This window comes from Callionymus lyra, chromosome 9, assembly GCF_982586985.1.
Source record: "Callionymus lyra chromosome 9, fCalLyr1.hap1.1, whole genome shotgun sequence".
Lineage (NCBI taxonomy): Eukaryota > Metazoa > Chordata > Actinopteri > Syngnathiformes > Callionymidae > Callionymus > Callionymus lyra.
The window spans coordinates 17,913,569-17,937,310 of record NC_141826.1 but is presented as its reverse complement, the minus strand read 5'-3'; the positions used below and the strand labels follow the sequence as shown (position 1 = coordinate 17,937,310).

At 37.4% G+C, this 23,742-nt stretch overlaps 4 protein-coding genes across 5 annotated transcripts; 3 read left to right on the top strand and 1 right to left on the bottom strand.

Moving 5' to 3' along the window:
* Nucleotides 1–670: 670 nt before the first annotated feature.
* On the bottom strand, nucleotides 671–7,004 carry leprotl1 (leptin receptor overlapping transcript like 1). 2 transcript variants are annotated; one of them, XM_087799306.1, is made up of 5 exons: nucleotides 6,920–7,004; nucleotides 6,323–6,398; nucleotides 5,079–5,265; nucleotides 3,729–3,841; nucleotides 671–968 (listed from the first exon to the last, which is right to left on the bottom strand). In XM_087799306.1, coding segments are annotated over exons 1-5 (393 nt in total). In that variant the 5' UTR covers nucleotides 6,936–7,004; the 3' UTR covers nucleotides 671–967. The 2 variants fall into 2 exon arrangements, with proteins under 2 accessions (XP_087655432.1, XP_087655431.1); XM_087799305.1 differs by having other exon boundaries at nucleotides 671–3,841.
* A 425-nt stretch (nucleotides 7,005–7,429) lies between these two features.
* srp72 (signal recognition particle 72) lies at nucleotides 7,430–14,568 on the top strand. Its single transcript, XM_087799193.1, has 19 exons — nucleotides 7,430–7,539; nucleotides 9,061–9,181; nucleotides 9,419–9,539; nucleotides 9,698–9,841; nucleotides 9,959–10,070; nucleotides 10,149–10,180; nucleotides 10,271–10,395; nucleotides 10,502–10,559; nucleotides 11,037–11,168; nucleotides 11,244–11,372; nucleotides 11,459–11,531; nucleotides 11,596–11,660; nucleotides 11,736–11,831; nucleotides 11,909–12,012; nucleotides 12,149–12,226; nucleotides 12,939–13,076; nucleotides 13,142–13,179; nucleotides 13,247–13,406; nucleotides 13,982–14,568. The coding sequence occupies exons 1-19, from the start codon at nucleotides 7,440–7,442 to the stop codon at nucleotides 14,160–14,162; spliced, it is 2,007 nt and encodes a 668-aa protein (XP_087655319.1). The 5' UTR covers nucleotides 7,430–7,439; the 3' UTR covers nucleotides 14,163–14,568.
* A 472-nt stretch (nucleotides 14,569–15,040) lies between these two features.
* snapc1a (small nuclear RNA activating complex, polypeptide 1a) lies at nucleotides 15,041–16,957 on the top strand. Its single transcript, XM_087799268.1, has 2 exons — nucleotides 15,041–15,126; nucleotides 15,910–16,957. The coding sequence occupies exon 2, from the start codon at nucleotides 15,927–15,929 to the stop codon at nucleotides 16,953–16,955; it is 1,029 nt and encodes a 342-aa protein (XP_087655394.1). The 5' UTR covers nucleotides 15,041–15,126; nucleotides 15,910–15,926; the 3' UTR covers nucleotides 16,956–16,957.
* Nucleotides 16,958–18,030: 1,073 nt separating this feature from the next.
* Nucleotides 18,031–22,731, top strand: arl9 (ARF like GTPase 9). Its single transcript, XM_087798927.1, has 4 exons — nucleotides 18,031–18,405; nucleotides 19,626–19,803; nucleotides 19,870–20,045; nucleotides 21,884–22,731. Exons 1-4 carry the CDS (start codon nucleotides 18,118–18,120, stop codon nucleotides 22,058–22,060), a joined length of 819 nt encoding a protein of 272 aa, XP_087655053.1. The 5' UTR covers nucleotides 18,031–18,117; the 3' UTR covers nucleotides 22,061–22,731.
* Nucleotides 22,732–23,742: the final 1,011 nt, after the last annotated feature.

The window sequence follows — 23,742 nt, the reverse complement described above, 5'->3', positions numbered from 1 at the left end:
CAGCAAAATGTTTTCTTTTTTGTTTAGAAATACTTAAAACAACCAAATTGAATTAAAAAAAAATGTTTGTAAATCATCAGCAAGTCGACAAGTTCCATCAGGCACCAGAGTTAATAGACATACTAGGTCGTAAAACAAAGCTCAGGTAAATACAGTGATGTTTTAACATGTCTAATAGCTTTCAAAGAACATAATAAACAATCCAAAGAGTCTCCAAGAGATGCATAAATACTAAATGTATTTTATTTTGATGACGTTGAACCTAGAATTTAAATACAAGTGCAATACCACTAACGTCCAGCAGATGGAAACAAACCCGCCGTTAATAAACTAATTCTCACAGCGATATATTCGGACAAAACGGACAAAAAATTTTTTTATGCATGTAAAAAATCTAAAACATAAACAAGTTTGGACTGGTTAAAAGCAGTTTAAACATTTTTGAATATTTCCAATTCTCTAACTGCTCTCAGTTGAATATAAGGCGTGGTCACGATACGTTACGACTTGTGAAAACACTCCATAATTAAAATTCTTCTTGCACATCATGTCGTTTAATTTCTCTTCACATTCAAACACGACTCGGGTTGAGATTTCACGCAAGAAGTAGAAGTCAAGACACCTTCATAACGTGTTTGATTGTGTTTTTAAATAAGTACAAAAAAAAAGAGGATGTTTGAAAATGGCATTTATTGAAAAATAAAGTAAATACACCGTGCTGACTTCAGCCTGAACAGAAGAAAATACTGAACAAAATAGAAAAATGACATTTCAGAAACAATGCAAATAAATAAATACACAACATCCTCTGGAGTCTCCGGTCAGAGGTTTGAGAACTACGGTGGCTCAAGTGTTCCCTGCTCGCAGACGCTCGTCGGCTTCGAGGAATCGTGTCAGTAGTTTAAAAACGGAGGCGCTGTCGACTCTGCTGCTCTCAATAAACTCAACGCTTCCTCTGAATGTGCTCTCTGGAAGGAGACGGTCCCGGTTAGGATTCTCTTCACAGACTCACAGTTACAGTACACAGAGAAGAGAGGCTTAAAGAACAGGATGATTCTGTCAGAATGTCAGAGAGAGCTAAGAGACAACTTGAAATACTTTGTTTAATCTTTAAATACTAGCCTGAAGCCATGTTAACCTCTCGAGTATTATTTATAGAGACTCACCTCTTTTGGAGTTTTACACTTCACCCTCCAGAAAGGTTTTTAGGGTTGACAAAATGTTGATTTAGTTTTAGGTAGATAGAACTTAATTGATCCGTTGGAAAGATGATGTTTTTTGTTTACTTGTCAATAGAGCAACATCTATTAAATGTGTTTTAATTGTTCAAGTTATTCGTTTTTTTTCCAAAGCCCCGCTCTTTAAACAGGAAGTCCCCCCTTACAATAATAGTAATGAGTAAATGGAAAACTATTATATGGAAGTATATCAGTGACATCAGAATGTTTCATGGTTGAATTAGCGTTGTTTTCCTTAATTTCATGCTTTTAAAAAAAACATTTAAACCTTTTTAACAATTCAATTCAATAATTTCTATATTGAAAGGTTACATTTTTATATTTAGTTTGATGACTATTTAATAATATTTAATAATGTAGAAATTGTAATGTTTTTAAAATGAAAGGTTTTTTTTTCTTTTAACAGTTGGAATTTGGAAGTGACGTTTCTAAACTCAATGTTTATTATTCGTAGCTTTTTAAATGCAATCTAAAAATGTTGTATGTTAATTCAAAAAACATTTTTAAACATACGTTTTTTAATTATTGGAATAATATTATTACATTATCTGTGTGAAACAAATGCATTCATTTTGAAAAAAGAATGTTTTATGTTTTAAAGTTAAAAGAAAACTAATACTCAAATTACTGAATTACACTTTTAAACTAACAAAGTTAACCTTCCAATGTGGAAATTATTAAATTGTATTATTAAAAAAAAAAAGAAGCTTTTAAAAAAGAAATTCAACAATTCAAATATTCTGATGCCACAGATTTACTTCTATAGTATTTCATCCTGAATCAATTCAGAAGTTCTTTTAGAAGTTAAAATGTCCTTCATTTAGGTTGTGAAAGATCTCAACCTGACCTTCAACATTCACACAACAATCAGTCAAATTCTTCCTCTTCCAGAGAGCGTGTAACAGTGTGAAAAAATGTCATCTGTCAGTTAAAAACAACATGATCTACAAATCAAACGTGTGCAGCAGCAGCATCTCAGTAGCTCAGTGTCTCCCCCTACAGTCGACGACCGGGACACCCGATCACCGAACCTTTCGAGAAACAGTGTAGGACAGAACGTGAACTCAAGCCGGCGTCTGCTGGTGTGCGGCAAAAGTATAAATGTGCTTGTAGAAAGGCAGACTCGCTCTGGAGGAATCACGCCGAAGGGTTTAAGTCACAGAGCGACCTCGCGATAAGTAGCTCAGACTGGAGAGTAAATCCTGCGCCGACTTCTGTGACCCGACCGGGCTGAGGAGAGAGTGGCGAGGTCAGGGCCCGGGGGGGGCGGGGATAGATTTAAGGAATTCCAACTGGATCTTTGAGGGGAAGTAACGACTAAAACTCATGTGACCGAGAGTCAAATATCCGTGTGGTCGACTGGACGTGAATAACAAAAGTAACACGTTCGACAATGACTGTCTTTTAAGTCGATTCGCAGCCAAACTGTGTCACGAGGGAAATCAAACACATTGAAAAGTAGGACAGGATTTTTCCTGGAAACACTTTTTGCTACATCATTAAAAAATATCCCCTTCACGCCCAGATCGCTGCCAATTAATTAAACACTCCAACACAAACAAAGACATTAAACCAGATCAGTTATAAACCCCGCAATGTGCCATAAGAGTTGGATTTGTGTGGAACTATTTCAGTTTTTAAAAAAGCCGCATCAGGGGCCGTAAAACCTTGAATAGATGTGCACCAAGAATCATTTTCTAAGATTAGAAACTTGAAGAACTAATGAAGCGTCTTCGTTGAAGTACGTCAAGGTTGTGAAAGTATTTTTTTCTCGGAGAAAAACGATTAATTTATCGCCAACATTAACGTTTGTTTCTCTAGTTATAAATTATATGAAATACAGTAACTTGTCAGTTAAGGAACATAAAATCCTGAACAGGTTTAGGCATCAAAAGCAGCGGATTAGTTATATTTGGTATGTTTTGAGGTTGTTACTCTTAATTAGTAGAAAAATATCCATTATTACTTCAATTATTGTTCATCTCTACGCATGGTTTGCTTTATTTTTAGAATGTTTGTCTCAAATCTGAACCGCGCAGCTTGTTCCTGATAAAAACAATATAAAGTTACAACAATGTAACAAAACTGTTGGTATTATTGTTGAACCGATTTCAAATGATCTTAAGGAAAGCAGACAAATGTCGACCCGTGCCATAGTCCGGCTGTGAAACCATTTAAAAGACTCCGGCGGAGGAAAATCTGACTTGTAACTTTTGAGGTCGGACTTGTAACTAAGAGCTGGTTTTCGTCCAGCTCGATCGAGAAACTCAAAATAAAACCAAACTAAAAGTCAGCGTTTCCATCCAGTCTCCAGCTTTAAAAAAAAAAAAGAGAGAACAAAAAGTATTGCACTGGTCGGTGTGATGGACGGTCGTCATATAAATTACTACAACAAGAACCAAACAGTTATAGCGAGAGTCATAGTAACGCTCATCGTAAAAACCGCTCACCCCCCCCCCTCCCGCTCCCCCCCTGCTCCTGCGGGTTTACCACTGCTGCCAACTGAAGTCGTCGTTGGATCCGAAGACCATGAAGAAGCCCAGGATGGTCGCGAAGATGACTATGTTGCCCGTGAGCACGAGCGCGCACGCCCCCCAGGCGATCTGTCGACACATTAATAATGCAGGTTGAGGCATCTTGCAAGTGCTACAGCACTCATTATAAACATGAAATTGTACAATTTATCAGGTCATAAAATGTCATTTGGGTCCATTGGTTGTTTCACAAACAAAATACTACTTCTTCAAACTGACATACTTTAATATTGTGTGTTAGAGTCACTTTCCATCTTATTTACCCATGTATGACATGTGAAATATGGCTGCACGATGTTGGAAATAAGTGCGATATCCAATATCGGTGTCTTGTATTGCAATATCGATATTAATGTGATGTTTTTTTATTTCACCTAAAAATGTAGCCGCACGCAGCCGCAAGTACTGTAGTGGAGGTCCAGGGGTTTAGATAAGGGAAAACAATACGATATTTCCCTTTAGTTTATTTTTGCGCTTCTATGCCGACATGATCGAAGAAAAATTTCACTTATAACGCTCAGTTTCGCAGGACCTGCATCAGTTTCCCGCGAAACTGCTCAGAAAGGAGCCGCCGGCACGTCGCGATATCACCAAATCAATAGTAAATCAACCTCCTTGAAAATAACAGTCTAAAAATAACCTGACGCTAACAACTTAGCTCATTAGCATACGCCTACGACATACAGGTTTACACTTGTTCGGAAGTTGATCTTATAAGAACGCTGAAAACAACTGAGACGAGATGAAAAGTACTTACAATATGTTGCTTTAGCAAAGGAGGTTAAAAGTGATTAAGTGACTAGATCAGAGCGTGTTAGTAGCGCTCATAAGTTAGTCTTACTTCCGTGTATATACTCAGCCGCGCGCCTTCAAGACGCGTTGCCATAGCAACCGAGTCCAGCAAGCTGCGCCGCAGAGCTCACATGTAGACCGAGTCGTAAAGAACAACGAGACATAGAAGTACAAATTGACAACTTTACAGAACGTGACACTGATTAGTCGAAGTACACATTTAAGAAATGCTTGATTTATACAATAAAAAAATATAAATTATCGCACATGTTTTTAATAGGCATATCGCGTGTGCCAATATCACGATATTGATAGTTTTTCAATATATCGTGAAGCCCTAATCACTTCCATGCTATTATATAAAGTTCATGAATAATTATTATTCTATACAATTATTACTCAAATAACTACAGTATAAAGAACCAAGATACAACAATTCTTGTTTAAGTTGTTGTACTTGATAAAATATATTCAATGTCAAGCTAAAGAAGCCATAGTCGGTGACGAGACTTACGACTTCTGCTCTGGCGAAGACGATGGGCAGGCCGAAGGCTGAGATGACGATGCCCGTCGTGAGGAAGATGGCCAGCTCTTTGCAGGCGTTGCTGGCCGAGTCGGTGTCGTCCACCACTCGCTTAGAGATGCAGTACGGGATCGGAGAGAGGATGTAGAAGAAGAGGAGGAACAAAGGCCAGTATTTGCTGAAGAGAGATAAAGAAAAACGTATCAATTTAAAGGGAAGTATTTTGTAGGGGTGTAAGAAAATATCGATCAATTACATTTTAATCGATATTCCTCAAAATTGTAGAGATTTTTTTATTATCAATTAACCTATAATGATCAATTGATTTAGCTTGTATTTATTCTCTTGTCTAATACAAATAATGTTATTTGAACTAACTAATCTGATGTTAAGCACATTTTCCAGCAAAATAAATCATTTAAATTAAACACAATATATCCTTGTTCCTACAGTATCGCAATATAATGTTTCGTTGTCCCTGTATCGTTATTTGTATTATCATTTTTTATCGTTTATCATTCAATAAAGAGTGTATTAAATAAAATGAGTTGTTTTTTTATTTTACAATCAAAATGCAAATATTCACAACGCTTATTAATTTTTGTGTTGCAATTAAACTTTGGTGCGCTAGATAGCGACAGTCATCACGTCCTCCGCAGCTAAAGTAACGATGAAATCCTGCAAGATCCCAGCAATGACTGAGGACAAGAGGATACAGTCGACTCCGGTTGCTTTTTAAAAGTTGATATCTGGACCTATTTTGGTTTCCAAACCAATGAAAACAGTTAAGACTTCGTCAAGAGTCATGTGGTAAAATTCTGCAACAGTCAAGTACTCTTGAAATACTTCCAATATATCCTTGTTACTATAGTATCACAATGTATTTATATCTTTTTGCTGCCCCTGAATCGTATCATCAGATTCTCGTAGCGACCCCAGTTGAAATGCATCCGTCGAAGTAGAGTCTTATGGCTCAGCTCTTCACCAGTACTCATGATGTTGATCTCAAAGTCAGTGTAGGTTAAACAATGGTGATCTTAGTAACTCAATTCTGTCGCAAATCATCGTAAACTATGTGTTATTGTATCCACATCATCTCATACAGCCAGAGTCAGAACCCTTTTTTTTTCTTCTGACCAACACAACAACAGTCATTTCCTGGAGGTTTCACCTCAGAGATTGATCAGTCGGTTGCTATGACAGGGACCAGCATCCTGCCGGCAGATGGTACTCACTCATAGACAGGCAGGGCACATCCCAGCATGAGGAACATGAGGCCGATGGCCCCACCAAAGGACAAACTGATCAGAGCTGCAAAAAAGACACAAAATGATGAGGATCAGAGTCTCAAACACCTCCATCTACAACAGCGTGACCGTGGTCCTCGAGGTATCATGTGCTGAATCAGCTGATTCCACGTGTGGAGATCTCAGATAAAAAAAAAACATTCAGATGTGAAGAGATTAGTTTTATAAACCATTAGCTGTTAAAATCTCAACCGGCAAATGTAGCTTAGCATCCTATACATTGTGTTCGGACGCAGGTAACTAGCTTTATTTCGCGTTATTACGTTGTTATTAAAATGTGCTTATATGATGTGGATCACCACATTTTCACATTTCTTCACATTTTAATGAGATTATTTGAAAAAAATAATAATTTGAGCCGTTTTAAGACTAGCTAACGCTGCATTGGCCCGTCGACTACTTTCACCATCTCGTTTACCGTTATACAAATAACTGAGCGCCGCCTAAACGTGTTTCTTCGTCGCTCGCAGGTTATACAGGCTAAACAGACATTGTTTAATATCATAAAGTATTATTTTTGCTCACCCTTAATACCGGCCATTTCTGCTAAACAAGAAGCTCGACACACACACGCAGCCCGGGTGGATGACAACAGCGCGCGAGCTTCCACTGCGACTGCCTGATCTGCTGCGTTCACTTACCGCCGCGAGTGTGGGAATTCGTAAAACACGTCACGAAAACGACCTCAATAATGTCCACTATAAATTGGGATGAAATTCATTTCTACATTAAACGAGATAATTTCGATTTTGAGTTTTCATTTTCAAAAAAAACAACGAATTAAAAAAAATAGAGTAAAGTAGAGCTTATGAGCTGTCAGCTCATGAACGCATCATCGTGGCTGCGTCTCAATTCAATACGATAATAAATATAATCTACTATACACAATATTTTTTTAAAAGAACATCAAATCTAGTGTTTAACCATTCATTTTTATGTTTTCCATCATCATAATATGTTTTTATTATCGTTATTATTAAAGCATTTAATGTTTACCCGGTAGTTGTTCAATTTCCGCTTCCGCTCGCCAACTCAGTCAGTAAAGATGGCGAGCGGCGGAGTCTCCGTGGCTTCGCTGTGGACCGAAGTGAACCGGTGTGGACAGAATGGCGACTATACCAGAGCCTTGAAAGCCCTGTCGAAAAGTAAGAAGCTGTGTCCTTCAGTCGCACGTTCAACCGAGCCAGTAGTTCGTGTTTTTAATTTCTAAAAATGGCTTTTTCTAGCCGATCAACGTTGCTAAGCGAGGCTAACTGCATGACCAGCTGTTAGCATGTGGCTAAGTTAACTGCACTACTAAGCAGAATGTGGATTACCTTTTAATATATCTAGCTTATAAAGAAAGTATTCTCGCCTACTTCGTTTTGTATCGTTATATTTAGAATAATATTTGTTCGGGACAAGACGAGAAGAAAGACTATGTTGTCCACTGTGATTTGTGACGTGTCCTTATATGCAGAGACTCCACTCCATAGTATTTTAAAATTAGATCATTGTTATGGTTTGTTTTTTACTTTCAAAACATTCGCCTCGTGTAGTTTATTAAAATGTTTTTTTTATGAATTAAATCACTTTTGATAAAAAGATAAATTGAAGAAATGTTAACCTTTACTATAATCCATAAGGTGCAATGTTGTTAACTAATTCATCGTTATTGTCAAAATAGATGCAACAACAAGGTTTCTCTTAAATAAGATGGCTACAATGAATGTTTGGATTATGAACAGACGAAACGAATGGCTTGTTTCATTGATGTACATCTAATCTTATATACTGCAATTGACGTATAGGCTTTATTCAAACTGGAGCATGATTGTTAAAAGCAAAATTCAATAATCCCCCTCAGACTAGGGCTGAAAAATGATTGATTATTGACAAATAATTGTGATTATTTTTTATCAATATTGCGATTGGTTTCGTCCTTTTCATGCATTTTTCTCTAGTACAATAAATAATATACTTTACAGTGAAATGTTTTTCTTTGTTATTGTTACGATAAAGTTATAAACTTTTTAAACACTTTTTAAGATGAATATAAATTAAGCATACATTGAAATAAACGGAGAAGGTTTATTTAGTTACTTTAATTACAGTTGTATACTAATATTATATATTCACTGTAAATACTCTTATCTCTAAGTGATACAAAATCATATATTTTAATTTATCAGTTTTGATTGTGTGATTGTACAAGTTAATAGACGTTGGAGTAGCCAACACACACAAAAACACCAGCAGCTCACGTCTCAATTCAACTGTACAAACCGATGTCAACATGTTGAAAACACTGGAGGTTCTTTCATTCATCTATGCTGCCATCATCATGTTAGACGAATGGTTCGCTTTTTTTTAAAACCAGGATCAATTAAACGTTCAGCTCTGTCTCAGACTATTCAAGATTGTACGTTGATTAAACTGCAATGTTGTTTTCCTAATGGTCAAAGTTATATAACCGTTTAATAACATGCTTCTGCAATCTCCCACCTTCAGATCAATAAAGTCAATGCATTGATGAAGATATTAAACATAATTCTGCTTAAATGGCCGTCTAAGATCAAATAGAATATTGTATATACCTGAATGTTTAGTTAGAAAATCGGTTTAATATGTTGCGATACAAGTGCAATTGCGATACATTTGTTCTTATTTGTCTTCTTTCTTTTCAGTTTTGCATGAAACCAAGGACGATGTGACAGCCTTACAATGTAAAATAGTTTGCCTTCTCCAGAATGGATCTTTCAAAGAGGCTTTGAATGTCATGAACACGCACTCAAAGGTTCTCGGCAGGTAAATGTTCACACTGTGACATTGAATAAATGCAGACTTCTTATTTAGATCATAAGTTGGAATTAAGGATAGTAGTATAATGTAGATCTGATGGTCTTTAAACCTTCTACAGCTCTATATCTGAACATCAATTTGACAACAAGTCTTTCATGACACACTCTACTCTACATTTTCTCACATGTATACACAATTTTAATGAATTAACAAATTGTTAAAGTGAATATTCGTCTTCAACAGTGAGGTTGTGTTTGAGAAAGCCTACTGCGAATACCGGCTGAACAGGGTAGAAAGTTCCCTGAAGACCATCGAAGGTGCAGGAGAGCAGACGGACAAACTGAAGGAACTCTACGCTCAAGTGGTAAGAAGAAGCTTATTTACATAGCATTTGTATTTTCGTCCCTTCCGTGGCTAATGTGGCTTCAATGTTCATCGATGACTTGCGTGAACGAATGTTATTAATTAAAATGTCATCATCTCTCAATATTAGTTGTTCACGACATGCGTGTGTCCTCTCAGCTCTACAGACTGGAGCGCTATGAGGAGTGTAAGAACGTCTACACAGATCTCATCAGGAACTCTCAGGACGAGTATGAAGAGGAGAGGAAGACGAACCTTGCTGCTGTGGTGGCTGCAATCAGTCAATGGGATAAAAAACCACAGGTAATGTCTCGTCTAATACAACAAAACTTTAACAAATATGTTTTTGGTTCTTTATCTATTCAGGAGGTCTACCGTCTTAACAGTTTTCCCTGATTTATGTTTGTTGCTTTCCTGCAGGAAGATCTGGGTATCCCTGACTTGACGTACGAGCTGTGTTACAATGCTGCATGCTCTCTCATTGGTCAAGGAAAACTCAAGGAGGCTCTTGATAAGCTCAGAAAAGCAGAAGGTCAGTACACCCCCCTGCTGCCCTCACTATTTGGCTGGTTTCACGGTTTACTCTATTGATTTATTTTAATTTTTTCAGATCTCTGTAGAGCGTCGCTTGCAGAGGACACAGTAAGTGTTCATACGTTCTATCCATCATCTTGTGATTGCAATAATGAACTCTTGGATTAACGTCATCTCATCACCGGTGTTTGTTCACAGGACATCACCGACGAGGACATCGAGTCCGAGTTGGCGGTCATCCACTCTCAGATGGCGTACGTCATGCAGCTACAGGGGCGCACGGATGAGGCGCTGCAGCTTTACAACCAGGTCATCAAGCTCAAGTAAGATGATTCGTCTATTTAAGAGAATATAGATATTTTCTTATCTTAAAGTGCTGTTTACCTGATATAGTTCTACTCTAACCTGTCCATTTGTATGTTGTTTCAGGCCATCAGATGTTGGGCTGCTGGCAGTGACAGCGAATAACATCATCACAATCAACAAGGTGAGCCGAGGAGATCTGAAGAAATGTAAAGTCGTGTTCCATATAGTTTTAAGACATTCTGTACAAATTGTGAGAAGAAAAAAGCAAAATTTTATTGTCAGAAACAACGATTGAAATGCAAAAATATTAGATCTTGTGGAAAAGCTATGTCATCCATGAGAGCTTCTAAGAAGAACCACTACTGTTACACATTGATAAGAGCTGGGATGTCTTGTGAGGTTTCACTGGAAAGCCCTGATGTGATGTGTTTGACTGGTAGGATGCCCCAGGACACGTTCATGATTTGGCTTAACTCTCTTAAAAAGCTGAGATCAAAAACATTGTCTTGAAAACAATGGTTTAAATGTTATTTAGCATAATGCTTTTTATTTTGGCTTTGTCTCTCCAAATTAATTGTTTTCGATCAAGTGGTGAAGGAGGTCTTTGCCAATCATGTAAAATATGTTCCCTTAAGTCGTCTCCTCTTGAAACCTTCAGGACCAAAACGTCTTTGACTCTAAGAAGAAGGTGAAGCTGACAACTGCAGAGGGTGTTGAGCACAAACTGACAAAGAAGCAGCTCCAGGCGATGGACTTCAACAAAGCTCTGCTCGCCATGTACACTAACCAGGTACAACTACTGGAGAATCGAGTACAATTGTTGAAATATTTGAACTTATAACTTTTTTTTTTATGCTTCTTCTAGGCCGACCAGTGCAGGAAACTTTCAACAAGTCTTCAGTCTCAGAACCCCGGTCACCCAAGACCTGTTCTGATCCAGGTGGCTCAGCTATGCAGGGAGAAGCAGCACGGAAAGGCCATCGATCTGCTCCAGGTACATCTTCAGGCACTCATGAAAGTCAATTTGTAGTACTCGTATGATCCTCATTATAATCAGAGGGTTTTCTTCTTCCTCCTCAGCAATTTGCAGAAAAACATCCAGAGAGTGCGTCGGGTATCAAAATGACAATGGCACAACTGTATTTGGTCCAAGGTACGAGCGTCTTCTATCACGTGCTGAAGAATCTTCTTGATGTGAATTTTTATTGTGTTTTCAGGTCATGTGACTAAAGCCTGTGATGTTCTGAGGTCCATCGAGGAATTCAAGCACAAGTCTGGAATGGTGAGTCCAGACCTGAAATAACTATTTTTTTTCTATGAATTTGGGCCTGATAACATCACATTCTTCCTCTCACAGATCTCGGCTCTAGTAACGATGTACTCTCACGAAGAAGACATCGACGGCGCCATCGATGTCTTCAAACAAGCGATCGATCACTGCCAGTCCATAAAGGTTTGTTCTCGGTTGATGATGAGACTTGATATATTGATTGATTTGTAAGAATCTCTTCTTCTTCTTCTCCTCCGCAGCCCAACTCTGCTGCTCACTTCTCTCTGGTACGAGAGGCTGCTAACTTCAAGCTGCGCCACGGCCGAAAGAAAGAGGCCATCACTGACCTGGAGCAACTGTGGAAGTGAGTTTTTCGACAACATTTATGATTTATAACGTTTACACGATTATCAAATGCATCAGAGAAATTGCATTTAAAAAACAAAAGGATCAGTTTATCTGAATCTAGGACGGTACTAACCTTTCTTCCGTTTGAACAGACGGAACCCGAAGGACGTCCACACGCTGGCACAGCTCATCTCTGCATACTCTCTGGTCGACACGAATAAAGCAAAGTCGTATCCTTTCAACACAAAAACTTGGTCTAAAGTAAACCTGAGTAAAAGTAAAATGCAAAAGAAATACAATTTAAGATGCATCGCTCACTTCTCCAAGTGCACTGGTGTATAGTAACAATTAAGAGGGTGCACGTACTTGGCCAGTGCGTAAGTTTTCGACGGATACTACTGTCTTAAATCAAACACTGCTGCTGCACACTTACCGGAAACGACTCGACTGCTTCTTCTATTACTTTTTAACGCATCCATCGATCCACACTCAATTTTCTCACCATTAGTGTGCTCATTGCGCACTACATTATAAGTGCAGAAGTGCGCGATTGGGGGACATGGCCACAGAAAATCCTACATATAAAAAATATTTATACTATTCAATTTTTTCATTGGAAAATATAAATTACAATGATTTTTAATGTAAATGTAAAGTTTTGACAAAAAAGTTTGTTGTGGGATTAAAAGTAAAAACTGAAAATATACTTTTATAACATATAACCACAGGCTTCCCACGAGATGCCCTTTTTTACTTTGATATTGCAAGTTTGTGCGTTCGTTTTTGAGTTATTTCAAAGAGAAACGGAAAGAAAAATGGTCATATTAGCTCCTCACTGTAGGTTAAAAAAAAAGGTTAATTAAGATTCTTTTTATACGTGGCCTTATTTGTTGGGCTGTGTTAATGACATATCCGACATGAATCCTGACCTCCCATCTCCAGCCTGAGCAAGCACCTCCCCTCACCCGACGCCATGTCTCTGAACATCAACGTGGACGAGCTAGAAAACTCTCATGGCGCCACCTACGTTAGGAAGAAGGCATCGAAGCTGCCCGGGGAAATCCTCCCCAAAGAATCTGGGTAAGGAAGTGGACACTTCCAACAATTCAACCTCCAGATTCACTGACAAACCTTTCCTTCCACAGACAAGCTGAGATCAAGAAGAAGAGGAAGAAGAAGAAAGGTACTCGATGTCTTGATGGATCACTCCGACTGAACAGCCACTGATCCTTTCTTTGATTCCTCTGCAGGTAAACTACCGAAGAACTGCGACCCGAAAGCGACCCCTGACCCGGAGAGGTGGTGGCCCATGAAGGAGCGCACGTATTACAGAGGCAAGAAGAAGGGGAAGAAGAAGGACCAGATCGGAAAAGGAACCCAGGGAGCGACAGCCGGAGCTTCAGCCGAGCTGTGAGTCATAAAACATTAGTGTCCTTTTGCAGTTATAGAAGTGTGTATTAGCAAGAATCTGCTGTTACTATACGTGTCACGATATATTGTGATACTGTAGTAACAAGAATATATTTGAAATGTTGTCGAGTACTTGACCCTGGTCTAGAAAAGCACTATACAAATATTGCTTACTTACTTTTGACAAAGTCATAACTGCTTTAATTTAAACCAAAATATGTCCAAACGTCGTCTTTAAAAGCTGCTGGACTCGACTGTATCCTCTTGTCCCCAGTCATCGCCAGGATCTCATGGGATTTCATTGTTTCTTTAGCTGAGGAGGATATAATGACCGCTGCCATCTAGTGGCTGGAAGTTTAATGCAACATATAATTAGTGAATATTTAATGTGAATTTTAAATAAAAAATATTTAACTTCATACACACTTTGTTGAAAATCGAAACAGTGCTTTTGAATATATAAACTGTATTGTGGGGAATAATATCGCGATATATATCGGTGTATCTAGATTTTCTCTATTATCTAGACTTTCTGGCCGATGAAAGCTAAATGACCATGATCCTCTCTGTTCCAGGGACGCCAGCAAGACGGCCACAAGTCCTCCGACTTCCCCAAGACCAGGTTCGGCCACCGGTGCAGCGTCCGCCTCGTCCAGCAGCGTGGCGCCGCCGCGACAACAGAAGCCGGCGTCGTCAGGGGCCACTCGCAAGAAGGCACCACAGAAGAAGAAGAAGGGCGGGAAAGGAGGGTGGTAGTCTAAAGATAAAGATCACAGGGATCCAAACCTTATGTTCGTTACCAAAATACTCAAGATACGACTCGTCATGTGTCTTAATTCAACACGTCAAGACCTCGTCAGCCATTCTCTCAAGTTGTTTTGCAAAAGCTCTTGTGTCCTCAATTTCTTTTTTTAAATGAACTATTGTCCTCAGCAATCATGTGTCTCTGATGAATTAAACGCAGATTTTTATATCCATTCATGTCTTAGTATGCCCATTTCATTTCTAATTTCCTTTTTTTTTGGGGTTACGTTTTTAAATTGAATTTTAAGCTCACAATTGCTTTTGCAAAAATATTTTTTGTTTTTCAAATACATTTTCAGTATTTATTTCCAACTCCCTGTGTTTTATTTGGAATTAAAATCAACAGAATTCATCTGTAGTTTTGGTGTCTTTTTTTTCCTGCATTCTTGATACATGATTGAATAAAGTAATTCCTTTAGGCTTTGTAATGTATTAAATATTTTATCCAGGTCAAATATTTTACATTCTTGTTGCGAAACTTAATTTTAAATATTTTTAGTCTACTGATTTTAGGACTACATAATTTTACTAAGATGTTTAACGTTCAGAAATTGCATTTTATTTAAAAAAGAATTCCGCCTTTACAATGGTTTACAAACTCGGTCACGTGTTCATCTCACCCTCGTGTATCTGACGCACCTGAAAGGTAAGTAGACATGCCTCGTTTTTCGTCAAAATAAATCTCCTTAAACCGTTTTAGTTTAATTAAAATGTTTTCACAATGTTCGAACAGTATTTAAATACAATTTACTACCTACTAAATGAACAATTTGACGTTTAAAATGCGTTTTCAATTAACACACCTGCGTCTGAAACTATTTTGAAATTAACTTTTAGTAACTTACAAACAAAGCCAGGCGACTGACACACAAAAGGTGGATCCAACGAACTCAAAATACCTGCTTCAAATCTCCAGGTGAGTTGAATTGAATTGATGTTTTGCAAAAGTTTATTAATGTTAGCATCGAAGCTACTTTTAGCCTCGATGCTAAACGTCTAGCTAGTGTCAAGAAGACCGGATGCTAGTTTTAGTTTAGTCTGTTTATAAACTTGAGCAAATGTTCCTTTTTTTAATTTATTTCTCTGTACAAAACAATGTAAATTAAATGATTCTCCATAATGTATATGTTAATATAATGGTATGTCTTTGTTTTATTTATGTTGTGTTTTATCAAGAAAAGTAAAAGTGTGCTAGAGAATAAGGATAAATAAAACTCGGGGATATACACTTTAATAAATGCTTTAAATTACACAACTAACCAAACCTTGACAAGTTCCACTGAGGTACGCACACTTCTTACATTTGATGTTTATATTTAGTTTTAAATAAGTATATATTTAGAAATGTATGTCGTGTGTAGCCAAACTAATGTTTTTGCAGCACCATTGAAGTTATAATCTTCTTTTTTATTGTGTTTAATTGTGTTTTTTGTCATATGCATTTCGTTTCAAGTGTAGCATGAGTGAAAACACTTTTAAGCTAATAATGATTGTTATGATTTAATGTTGAACCTATTTAAAGGTAGCATCAATGTTGTTGATTTTTACACAGAAGCTTAAGATAAAGAGATAATATCAAAGTTATCTTTAAATATTAAATAGTTTAAGACCATCTTAAAAATATATATTTGTGTCTCACAATTTTGAAATAACTTTGGATAATTGTGTATTCTTTCCTTTGTTTCCATAATAAAATCAGGGTTTGACGTTAAAAAGATGCAATCCCTGAATATCATTCCGTCGGATTGCTTCGAAGACTCTCTGACTGAAGACGTGGAGGAATTTCTGGGGCAGTTCCAGCAGAGCGAGTCCGTCCGGTTTGGAGATTTCTCCGCCATCTGGAGGAAGATGAACTTCTCTGACCTCTTCATCGGACTCACCAACATGTTGGAGTCTAAGACGTTCTCCGTGCTGGCCATGGCTACTGCCATGAGGTACTTCCTGCCGCCGTACAGCTTCCAGATCCGAGCGGGAGGTTTGTACCTGATGTACGGCTTCTACAAGACGCAACCGGCCATTTCTACCGTCCCCGTCCGGCTGGCGTTGAAGGACATGGCTGTGGTGAAGAAGTTCATCGAGGACTCTGAGATCGCGGGGCACCATGACGTGGTCTACATCTTTCACAAGCTGTTGTCGGAGAAGGCCATAAGTTTCACGGCCATGCCTCAGCCGCTGAACTTCTGCAAGTCGAGAAAACCCAAGAAGGCCATGTGTGAGGAGATGATTGGTCGGACCACCGCGGTCCAGGAGCTACTGACATCCGAGCGGATGGAGGAGATCGGCAACGTCCAGGCTCACTACGAAGAGATGAAGAAGAACATCGCGGCGGTGAACCAGCAGGCTACCGTGACAAATCCGAACTTTGCCGACGAGCTGCAAAGACGCATGTCGGATTTTGTCAACTGGCAGCTGAAGACCTTCACAAAAAAGGTCAAAAGTGAAGAGGTGGAGGAGCCCTGCAGCAGCCGGGCCCAGCTCCTGTCCTCCATCAAGCAGAAGAGCTACACCAACTCATCAGAAACCACCAAATCCAGGAGACACCGCAAGGTGGAGTTGGTGGACCACGACTCGGGCTTCGAGCCTATATCCAAACCGAGGAGGCCGAGACCGCAGTCGCTGCAAGTCCGCACCAAGCAGGTTTTGGACATCAAGCCGGAGAAGAATCCAAGACATAAGTGGCTCCTGTGTGCTCCGGACGAAGAGCTAGAGAAGAGCAGAGGGCTGAGGAGAGCCTGGAACAAATGAAGAAAAACAGAAGTTTCCTTGTTATACTTTCTTTTATGTGAATGCAAACCTAATAAAGTGTTTCATCCAGACAAAGTAGTTTGGTTTTGACAAGACGACCTTCTGTAGGACAGCGGTCATGGCACAGGTCCATTTGTTAATTAAAAATATATATTTTCTTCTCTATTGACTATTACTGTCTCAAACATGTTTTGTTTCGGAAAAACGGATTTAAAGCCATTTACACTGAAATTAAAAAAAAGAAATTGGCTCTTGACACAAGATCGTCATTTCAGTCAAGTTTACTCTAAAAAAATAAATAAATCTGTAAACCAATTGAAGAGCAAAACACAAACTATATATATTAATTTTATTTACAAAAGGAATTTTAAATTAATTAAATATGAAAATAGAACTAGCTTGATAAAGATCGTGTTTAATCTTGTTGATGTGCTGCTGTCATTGCCAGGTCTCAGAAACAAACTGGGCTAAATTATTAATCTAATAATATAGAAAAAGGTGTCCTGCGGATCCTTAAAAAGTACTATTGGGCGTTAAATTCATGAAAATAAGGCCATAATTGGCATATAAACGTCATGAATTTATTTTCTTAGTCTTAAAAATGTAAACACACGATAGTAAAATATTATGTTTGTTTAAAATCTCAAAATATCTGGTAAGCAACTTGGGGGGAAAATAAGTGTTTGCTTAGGGTAACATGGGAAAGTGTAAATTCAATGAGTATTGTTTGTCCAACGTTTTACTTTATGACTGAAAGCGCTACTAAGGAACGTGCATGAAAAAAAGTTAATTTTGTTCAGGGAATTTCTCAAATTCAGTACGCTGGGATCTAAAAAAATGTTTTTTTATTGGACAAAAAGCCTTTATATTTTATGTAAAAAATAAATTAAATGCAAAATGATCCCTGAAATTCCAAATAGTGTTTAAAAGTATTTAATTATACTAACCACAAGCTGTAACGTAAATAAAATGTGATGAGCATTTCCTATTTATGATTTGTCGCCACCTACTGGTTATCCCGAGTTCTTACATCCACAATCGTCCGGACCGGAAGTTCCCCCTTGAACGTCCGGTGTCGTGATCCACTTGTTGCCGAGCACCAGGAGAGCCGAGTTAAAATGTTGTAAAGAAACAGAAGCGAGTTTTTATTTCTCACCGAACCATGTCTCGACTGAAAGGAGCCGCTGCGGTCACCGCGTCTCTCGCCGTGGCAGGAGGTCTCGCTTACGCCGCCTGGACCTACTTTTCTTCCGCCGAGGAGGACCAGGGACGAGGAAGAAGTCCTCCAGAGCAGCAGCAGGTTGTTGGAGATGTTGTCGCTGAGAGAAGAGAAGAAACTCCTCTGGTAGAAGACGACGATGATGACAGTGACTACGAGGAAGACGAATCCGTGTTTCTGGCGGAGGAAGCGGTTCCAACTGTCGCGGCGGCGCCCTTGAAAGTTCCCCAGGTAAGAGTGTTCATCTGCGGGCACCAGCGACTCACCTGCCGGGCAGACACTTGGTACATGTGTGTCGTGGATTTAGGAGTTTGGAAATCTAACCATTAAAATGACTCAAACTTGCACGATTTAGTTTGAGACTATTGATGATTAATATTAATTAATTATGCCAACATTGTCTCGTATTTAATTTTGGTTAATCTGATGTTATTTTAGTCATATTTATTTAATTATTTTGATTCTGTGCTCGCCATTTAAAATATTGCGTTGTGTTGACAACAGTGACATGAGTTTTCTTATTAATTAATTAAATTAATTAGATACACTTTTATACCAAACTATATAGGGTTTTTTTCTTCATTTATGTTAAACAAAATGTGGCCCGTATGAGGTAAAAAATAATACTATTAAACTAACCATTTAGAAACGTTTCTGATTGTTATCCAACAGTTGTATAACTAGTAAGTAAGAAAGTAAGTAATTTATATTTGTAGAGTGCTTGTTCAACTCTTCATATAACTGGTTGAAGATCTTAACATTTTTAACAATGACATCTATATAAAGTTAAATATTACACCATTTATTTTATGCCGTAATAACACTTTTTCTTTCTCAAATATGTGAAATATACATTTGAATTTTTTTTTTTTTTTTAAATAACATGGATTCAATCAAATCATGAAATCAAATTAGGACTGAAGCCTTTTTTAGAATTTATTTTATTTTATTTAAATGTCCCCCTGATATTTAATTCTTTATTTATACCTTCTTTTAGCCTGCATACGTTCTTATACTTATCAGTATGTAATAAGAAGCAAATAGTGATACAAAGATTGTAACGAAACATTTTTCTTCTATTTTCAGAATACCTAGTCCCTAATAGGACTAAAGAGTTTTTGTTTTATGACTTTTGTCCTCTTTTTTTAATTTCTGAGAGTATTTATTAACCCTAAAAAATGTTTAAGGGAATATAAAAATAAATGTAGGGACTTTAAAACATAAATTTAAAATGTGTGAATATATATATATATATATGTGTGTGTGTTTTCATAATAATTTAAGCATATTATGGTTGATTTCATACTTTTCGCTCCTTTACTTTTTCTTAGTGGCCCCTACCAACAGCCACTGTAGAAACCATGGCGCCTAAGGATATTTTAATTGTCCACCACAGTTCTAATGACTACAGATTATTTGCTTATTAAAAAAAAAAACATTTCTTCCAAAAGTCTGCTCCTGCTGAGTCTAAGGGGACCCAGGTTCTGGTTCTGGGTCTGGATGGATCGGGAAAGACCAGTCTGCTGCAGTGTCTGTCCACGGGCTGTCTGGAGGTGGACGTGACGCCCACCCAGGGATTCAACGCCGTGTCCGTCAACAGAGACGATCTGAGCATGCAGTTCTTTGAGAGTGAGTAAGAAAGTCAAACGGACGAATCGGCTTCAGTGACTGACGCTGTCAATCATTGTCACTCAGTCGGGGGCGCCGAGGAGCTGCGTCAGTACTGGCCTCGCTACATGAGCAACGCTTTGTTGCTGGTGTTTGTGGTGGATTCCTCCGACTCTCAGCGCTTCTCCGTCGCCAAGCATCACCTCCACGAGCTGATGGCGAACGACGCTCGTCTGCCTCTCATGGTGCTCGCCAACAAGCAGGTGAGAGTGACGACTCACACTTGATGCTGTCCAACACACTTTTTCCAACACACTTGAAATATTTTCATATTGAAAGGTTTAATTGGGGGTTTTTTTTACAAATCAAATATTTTCAAATTAGTTATTATTTAAAAATGGACTCATCTGTTTGATTGTAATTCCAATTAAAAAATCAATCAATTCTAAATTCAATATTTTTTATTTATAGCATTATAATAGTCCTATAATCGTAATCAATAGTAATCAACGTGAATTGATTTTCTCACACATACATTTATATTCCCAGTCTAATAATTCAACAACAAATGTTATATTTAAATGTTCTTTTTAATTTGTAGCCTTTTAAATCCAATATCATTTTGATATTATAGTGCCAACATGAATTTTTCTTTCACACATACAGTAGATTCCTAGTCTAATAATATAAAACATTTTTTTTCCTTTTTCAATATTTTTTAATTTCTTACCCTTAAATTCAATATAAAAATGTTTGTGTTATAGTGCTGACACGAAGGATTTTCTTTACAAATAACTTATAATAATATTAGTAATTTGTTTCTAAATTCGATACTTTCGATTATTTTGCCTTTAAAATTCATTTTAAAATGTTGGTATAATAGCATAAAAAAGAAATCGATTAATGTTGATGATTTTCAAATTTTTAATTAATTTATTCCAAATAGAAAATTCAACTATTTAATACAGAACATTTTTTAATTAAATTATTCAATAAAAACAAATTAAACTATTCAAAATAATATATAATAATTATATATGTCTAAATTCAATAATTCGATATTCTGATGACACTGATATATTTCCATACATCGAGTCATAATTCTATTTAAGTTTAAGTGTCAAGAAATAGTGGCCAGATTGATGGAATAAATGTCACCATTGTGAAAATGTATCGGGGTGGGCTCTGTGTTTCAGGGACTTCCAAATAGGAAACAGACTCGTAGTTGTGCGTCCATGGTGACACACTTGTGTCGACAGCGTCTGGCACTGACATATTTCCAAACTGTTTACATAGAAGGAAGAATAGGGGGCGGGGAAAGCAGCCAATCAGCGTCTCAGCAGACGCTCTACAGTTAGAACTCCAGGCTGTTTAAAAGAACCTTAATGTCATTATATTGTGTTAAAAAATGTTGATATTTAGGAATGTTTTCAAACATCTAGAAGGTAAAATGATTTCTTGTGCAGTCAAGTTTATTACTGTAAAAAAATATTGATACACTTAAATATCGCCTTTTTTTCAAGATACTTTGTCGATGTTCAACATCACTGATTCCATATATTTATTTATTTTTACTTTCAAATCATATTTTATTGTTTTTATAGTTCTTCTATTCATTGTATTTCTATTAGGTTTGTATGAAATAAAATAATATATTATTATTTTGATTTTTTTTTACGCAATTCATGCAAATATTCACAGCGTTTGCTCATATTTATACATTTAAACTTCCCACCGCTAGATGGCAGCAGATGTTACATCCTCCGCAGCTAAAGGAACAATGTATCCTGTGAGATGACTGAGGATGAGAGGATACAGTCGACTCCAGCAGCTTTTAAAGCTGATTGTTTGGACGTTTTTTGGTTTAAAAAAAAACAGTTATGACTTTGTCAAGAGTCATGTGGTCTGTAAATTCTGCAACACCAGAGTCAAGTACTCGACAATACTACACATATATCTTTGTTACTACAGTTTCACAATATATCGTATCGTTGCACCTGTATTGTGATAAGTATCAACAGATACTTGTCAATTCACACCCTTGTTACATTGATATTGGGGTGGTTAGACATATTTCTTATCCTGGTTTTTCACCTTCCAGGACCTCCCTGGCGCCTGCGGCATCACAGACCTTCACGAGGCTCTGTCCCTGTCCGAGGTCGGGGAGCGGAAACTGTTCCTCATCGGGACTCACCTGAAGAAAGGTGCTGCAGAACTCAGCTCGGGGGTCCAGGACGCCAGAGAGCTGATCATGGAGATGTTCTGTGACAGAAAGTGAAGTGACCCACTAAAGTCTTAACGTCTTAACATCCCCGTCAGGTGTTCCTTCGGGGAACGTCGGGTCCAAATGCCTTCAGGACTTTTATACTAAATTTTTACCAAAGATGTTTTTCTAGTCACCGAGTGAGGCTCAAATGTTTACCAGAAACTGTTCCTGGAACTTTACCTGAAAGGTGTTGGAGCTTTAAGAGCACAATAATGTTGAAATGTAGCTTATCATGTGGTCAAGTAAATATATATTTTTGAAAGAAATATTATTTTAATATTTCCAAGAAAACAGTAACGACTTATTAAAATTAAAAAAGTATTTTATAGCCTCTGTCTGCCACTAGAGGGCGGCAGGTTACAGGTCGTGTATGTTCCCCTGACACTGAGCAAAAACCCTTCATTGTTTGGAAAAATCTCCACCTATTTTTGTAACGAGTGTTTTTAACTTTTCTTTTGTTTGTCCGTCGACCACTTGGTACTCGAATTACTTCAGGAATGTTGTTGTTACCAAAGGGAAGTTATGTTTTTTGTGTTAGCCTTGTGATTAAGAGTCCATTTCTGTTGTTATTCAAAGAGTAATAGAAGATAGTTCTTTCTTTTAAGCTAAAAATCAAGTTTTGCAGCGACAAACTGTTTTTTTCAGGACATTTTTCACACAAATAAACGTTTCTAATAATTTTATCATCGTTCGTCTTTTGTTTAAACGAAACTGGTTGAATTTTGATCAAATATTTATCCTCAAGTTGACAGTTCTCATAAAATCTTGAATTTTGGCAAGAGTTAAAGAAAAATAAAAAATGTCAGAGTTTGCGAAAAGAAGCTTCATATAAATTAAGTGTGCGTTAAAAGATCTGACGGTTCCAACTTCATGTTGTGGTTTCATTTGATGAAATACATTTAAAAATAATAAAAATGTAATACATTTATTCCAAATAGCTATCTGAACTGATTGTATTTGACATATTAAATATGTTTCCTTTTATTTTATTTTTTCCTCTTTAAATTATTTGACAGTTCTTCACGGTAGTTTCATTTCATCGGGAAGGAAACGGATGCTATTCGCGTTTTCGTCCACTAGGAAGCGCTGTTTCGCAAGAGGTGTCGATACAGAAGCGATCAGTTCATTAGTAAAGTTCTTAAATTGTGCTTATTAATCTTAAATAAAGTTTCATTTGACCTCCGTGACGAATAATAATCATTATGTTAATGTTATTTACATGTTAACTTTTAAAAATGCCCTAATTCTAATTAAATTATATTGTTTTTTCTGTAAATGTGTATTTGTATTTCATTATTATGAATTCATTAGTATGGTATATATTCGTTTACTGATATAATCTGTTTGATTTGTGCTATTAATGTTATATTTACTGCATCATGTAGTCTGATACGATCATGTTTTTTTGCGACACAATCTATTTTCAAGTCAAGATAAATACTTTTTTTGTGTGTATTTACTCCAGTTGACACATATTCAGGCTTTAATCCGGTCTCACTCCATCAATGCTCATCAATATTCAGCGTCCGGTTCCCAAAACCAGGTCCTGGTGAGTATCGCTTTCCCCTCAACATCCGGAAATCTTCAATCCGACCAGAGGACTAGGGTTTCGGGGCCTCCTCGGGGGTTGGTTGCTACGGACTCTCAGCTCCTTGGCAACGGGATGATTTCAGGTGTCCGTGTCAGCGGGTCGA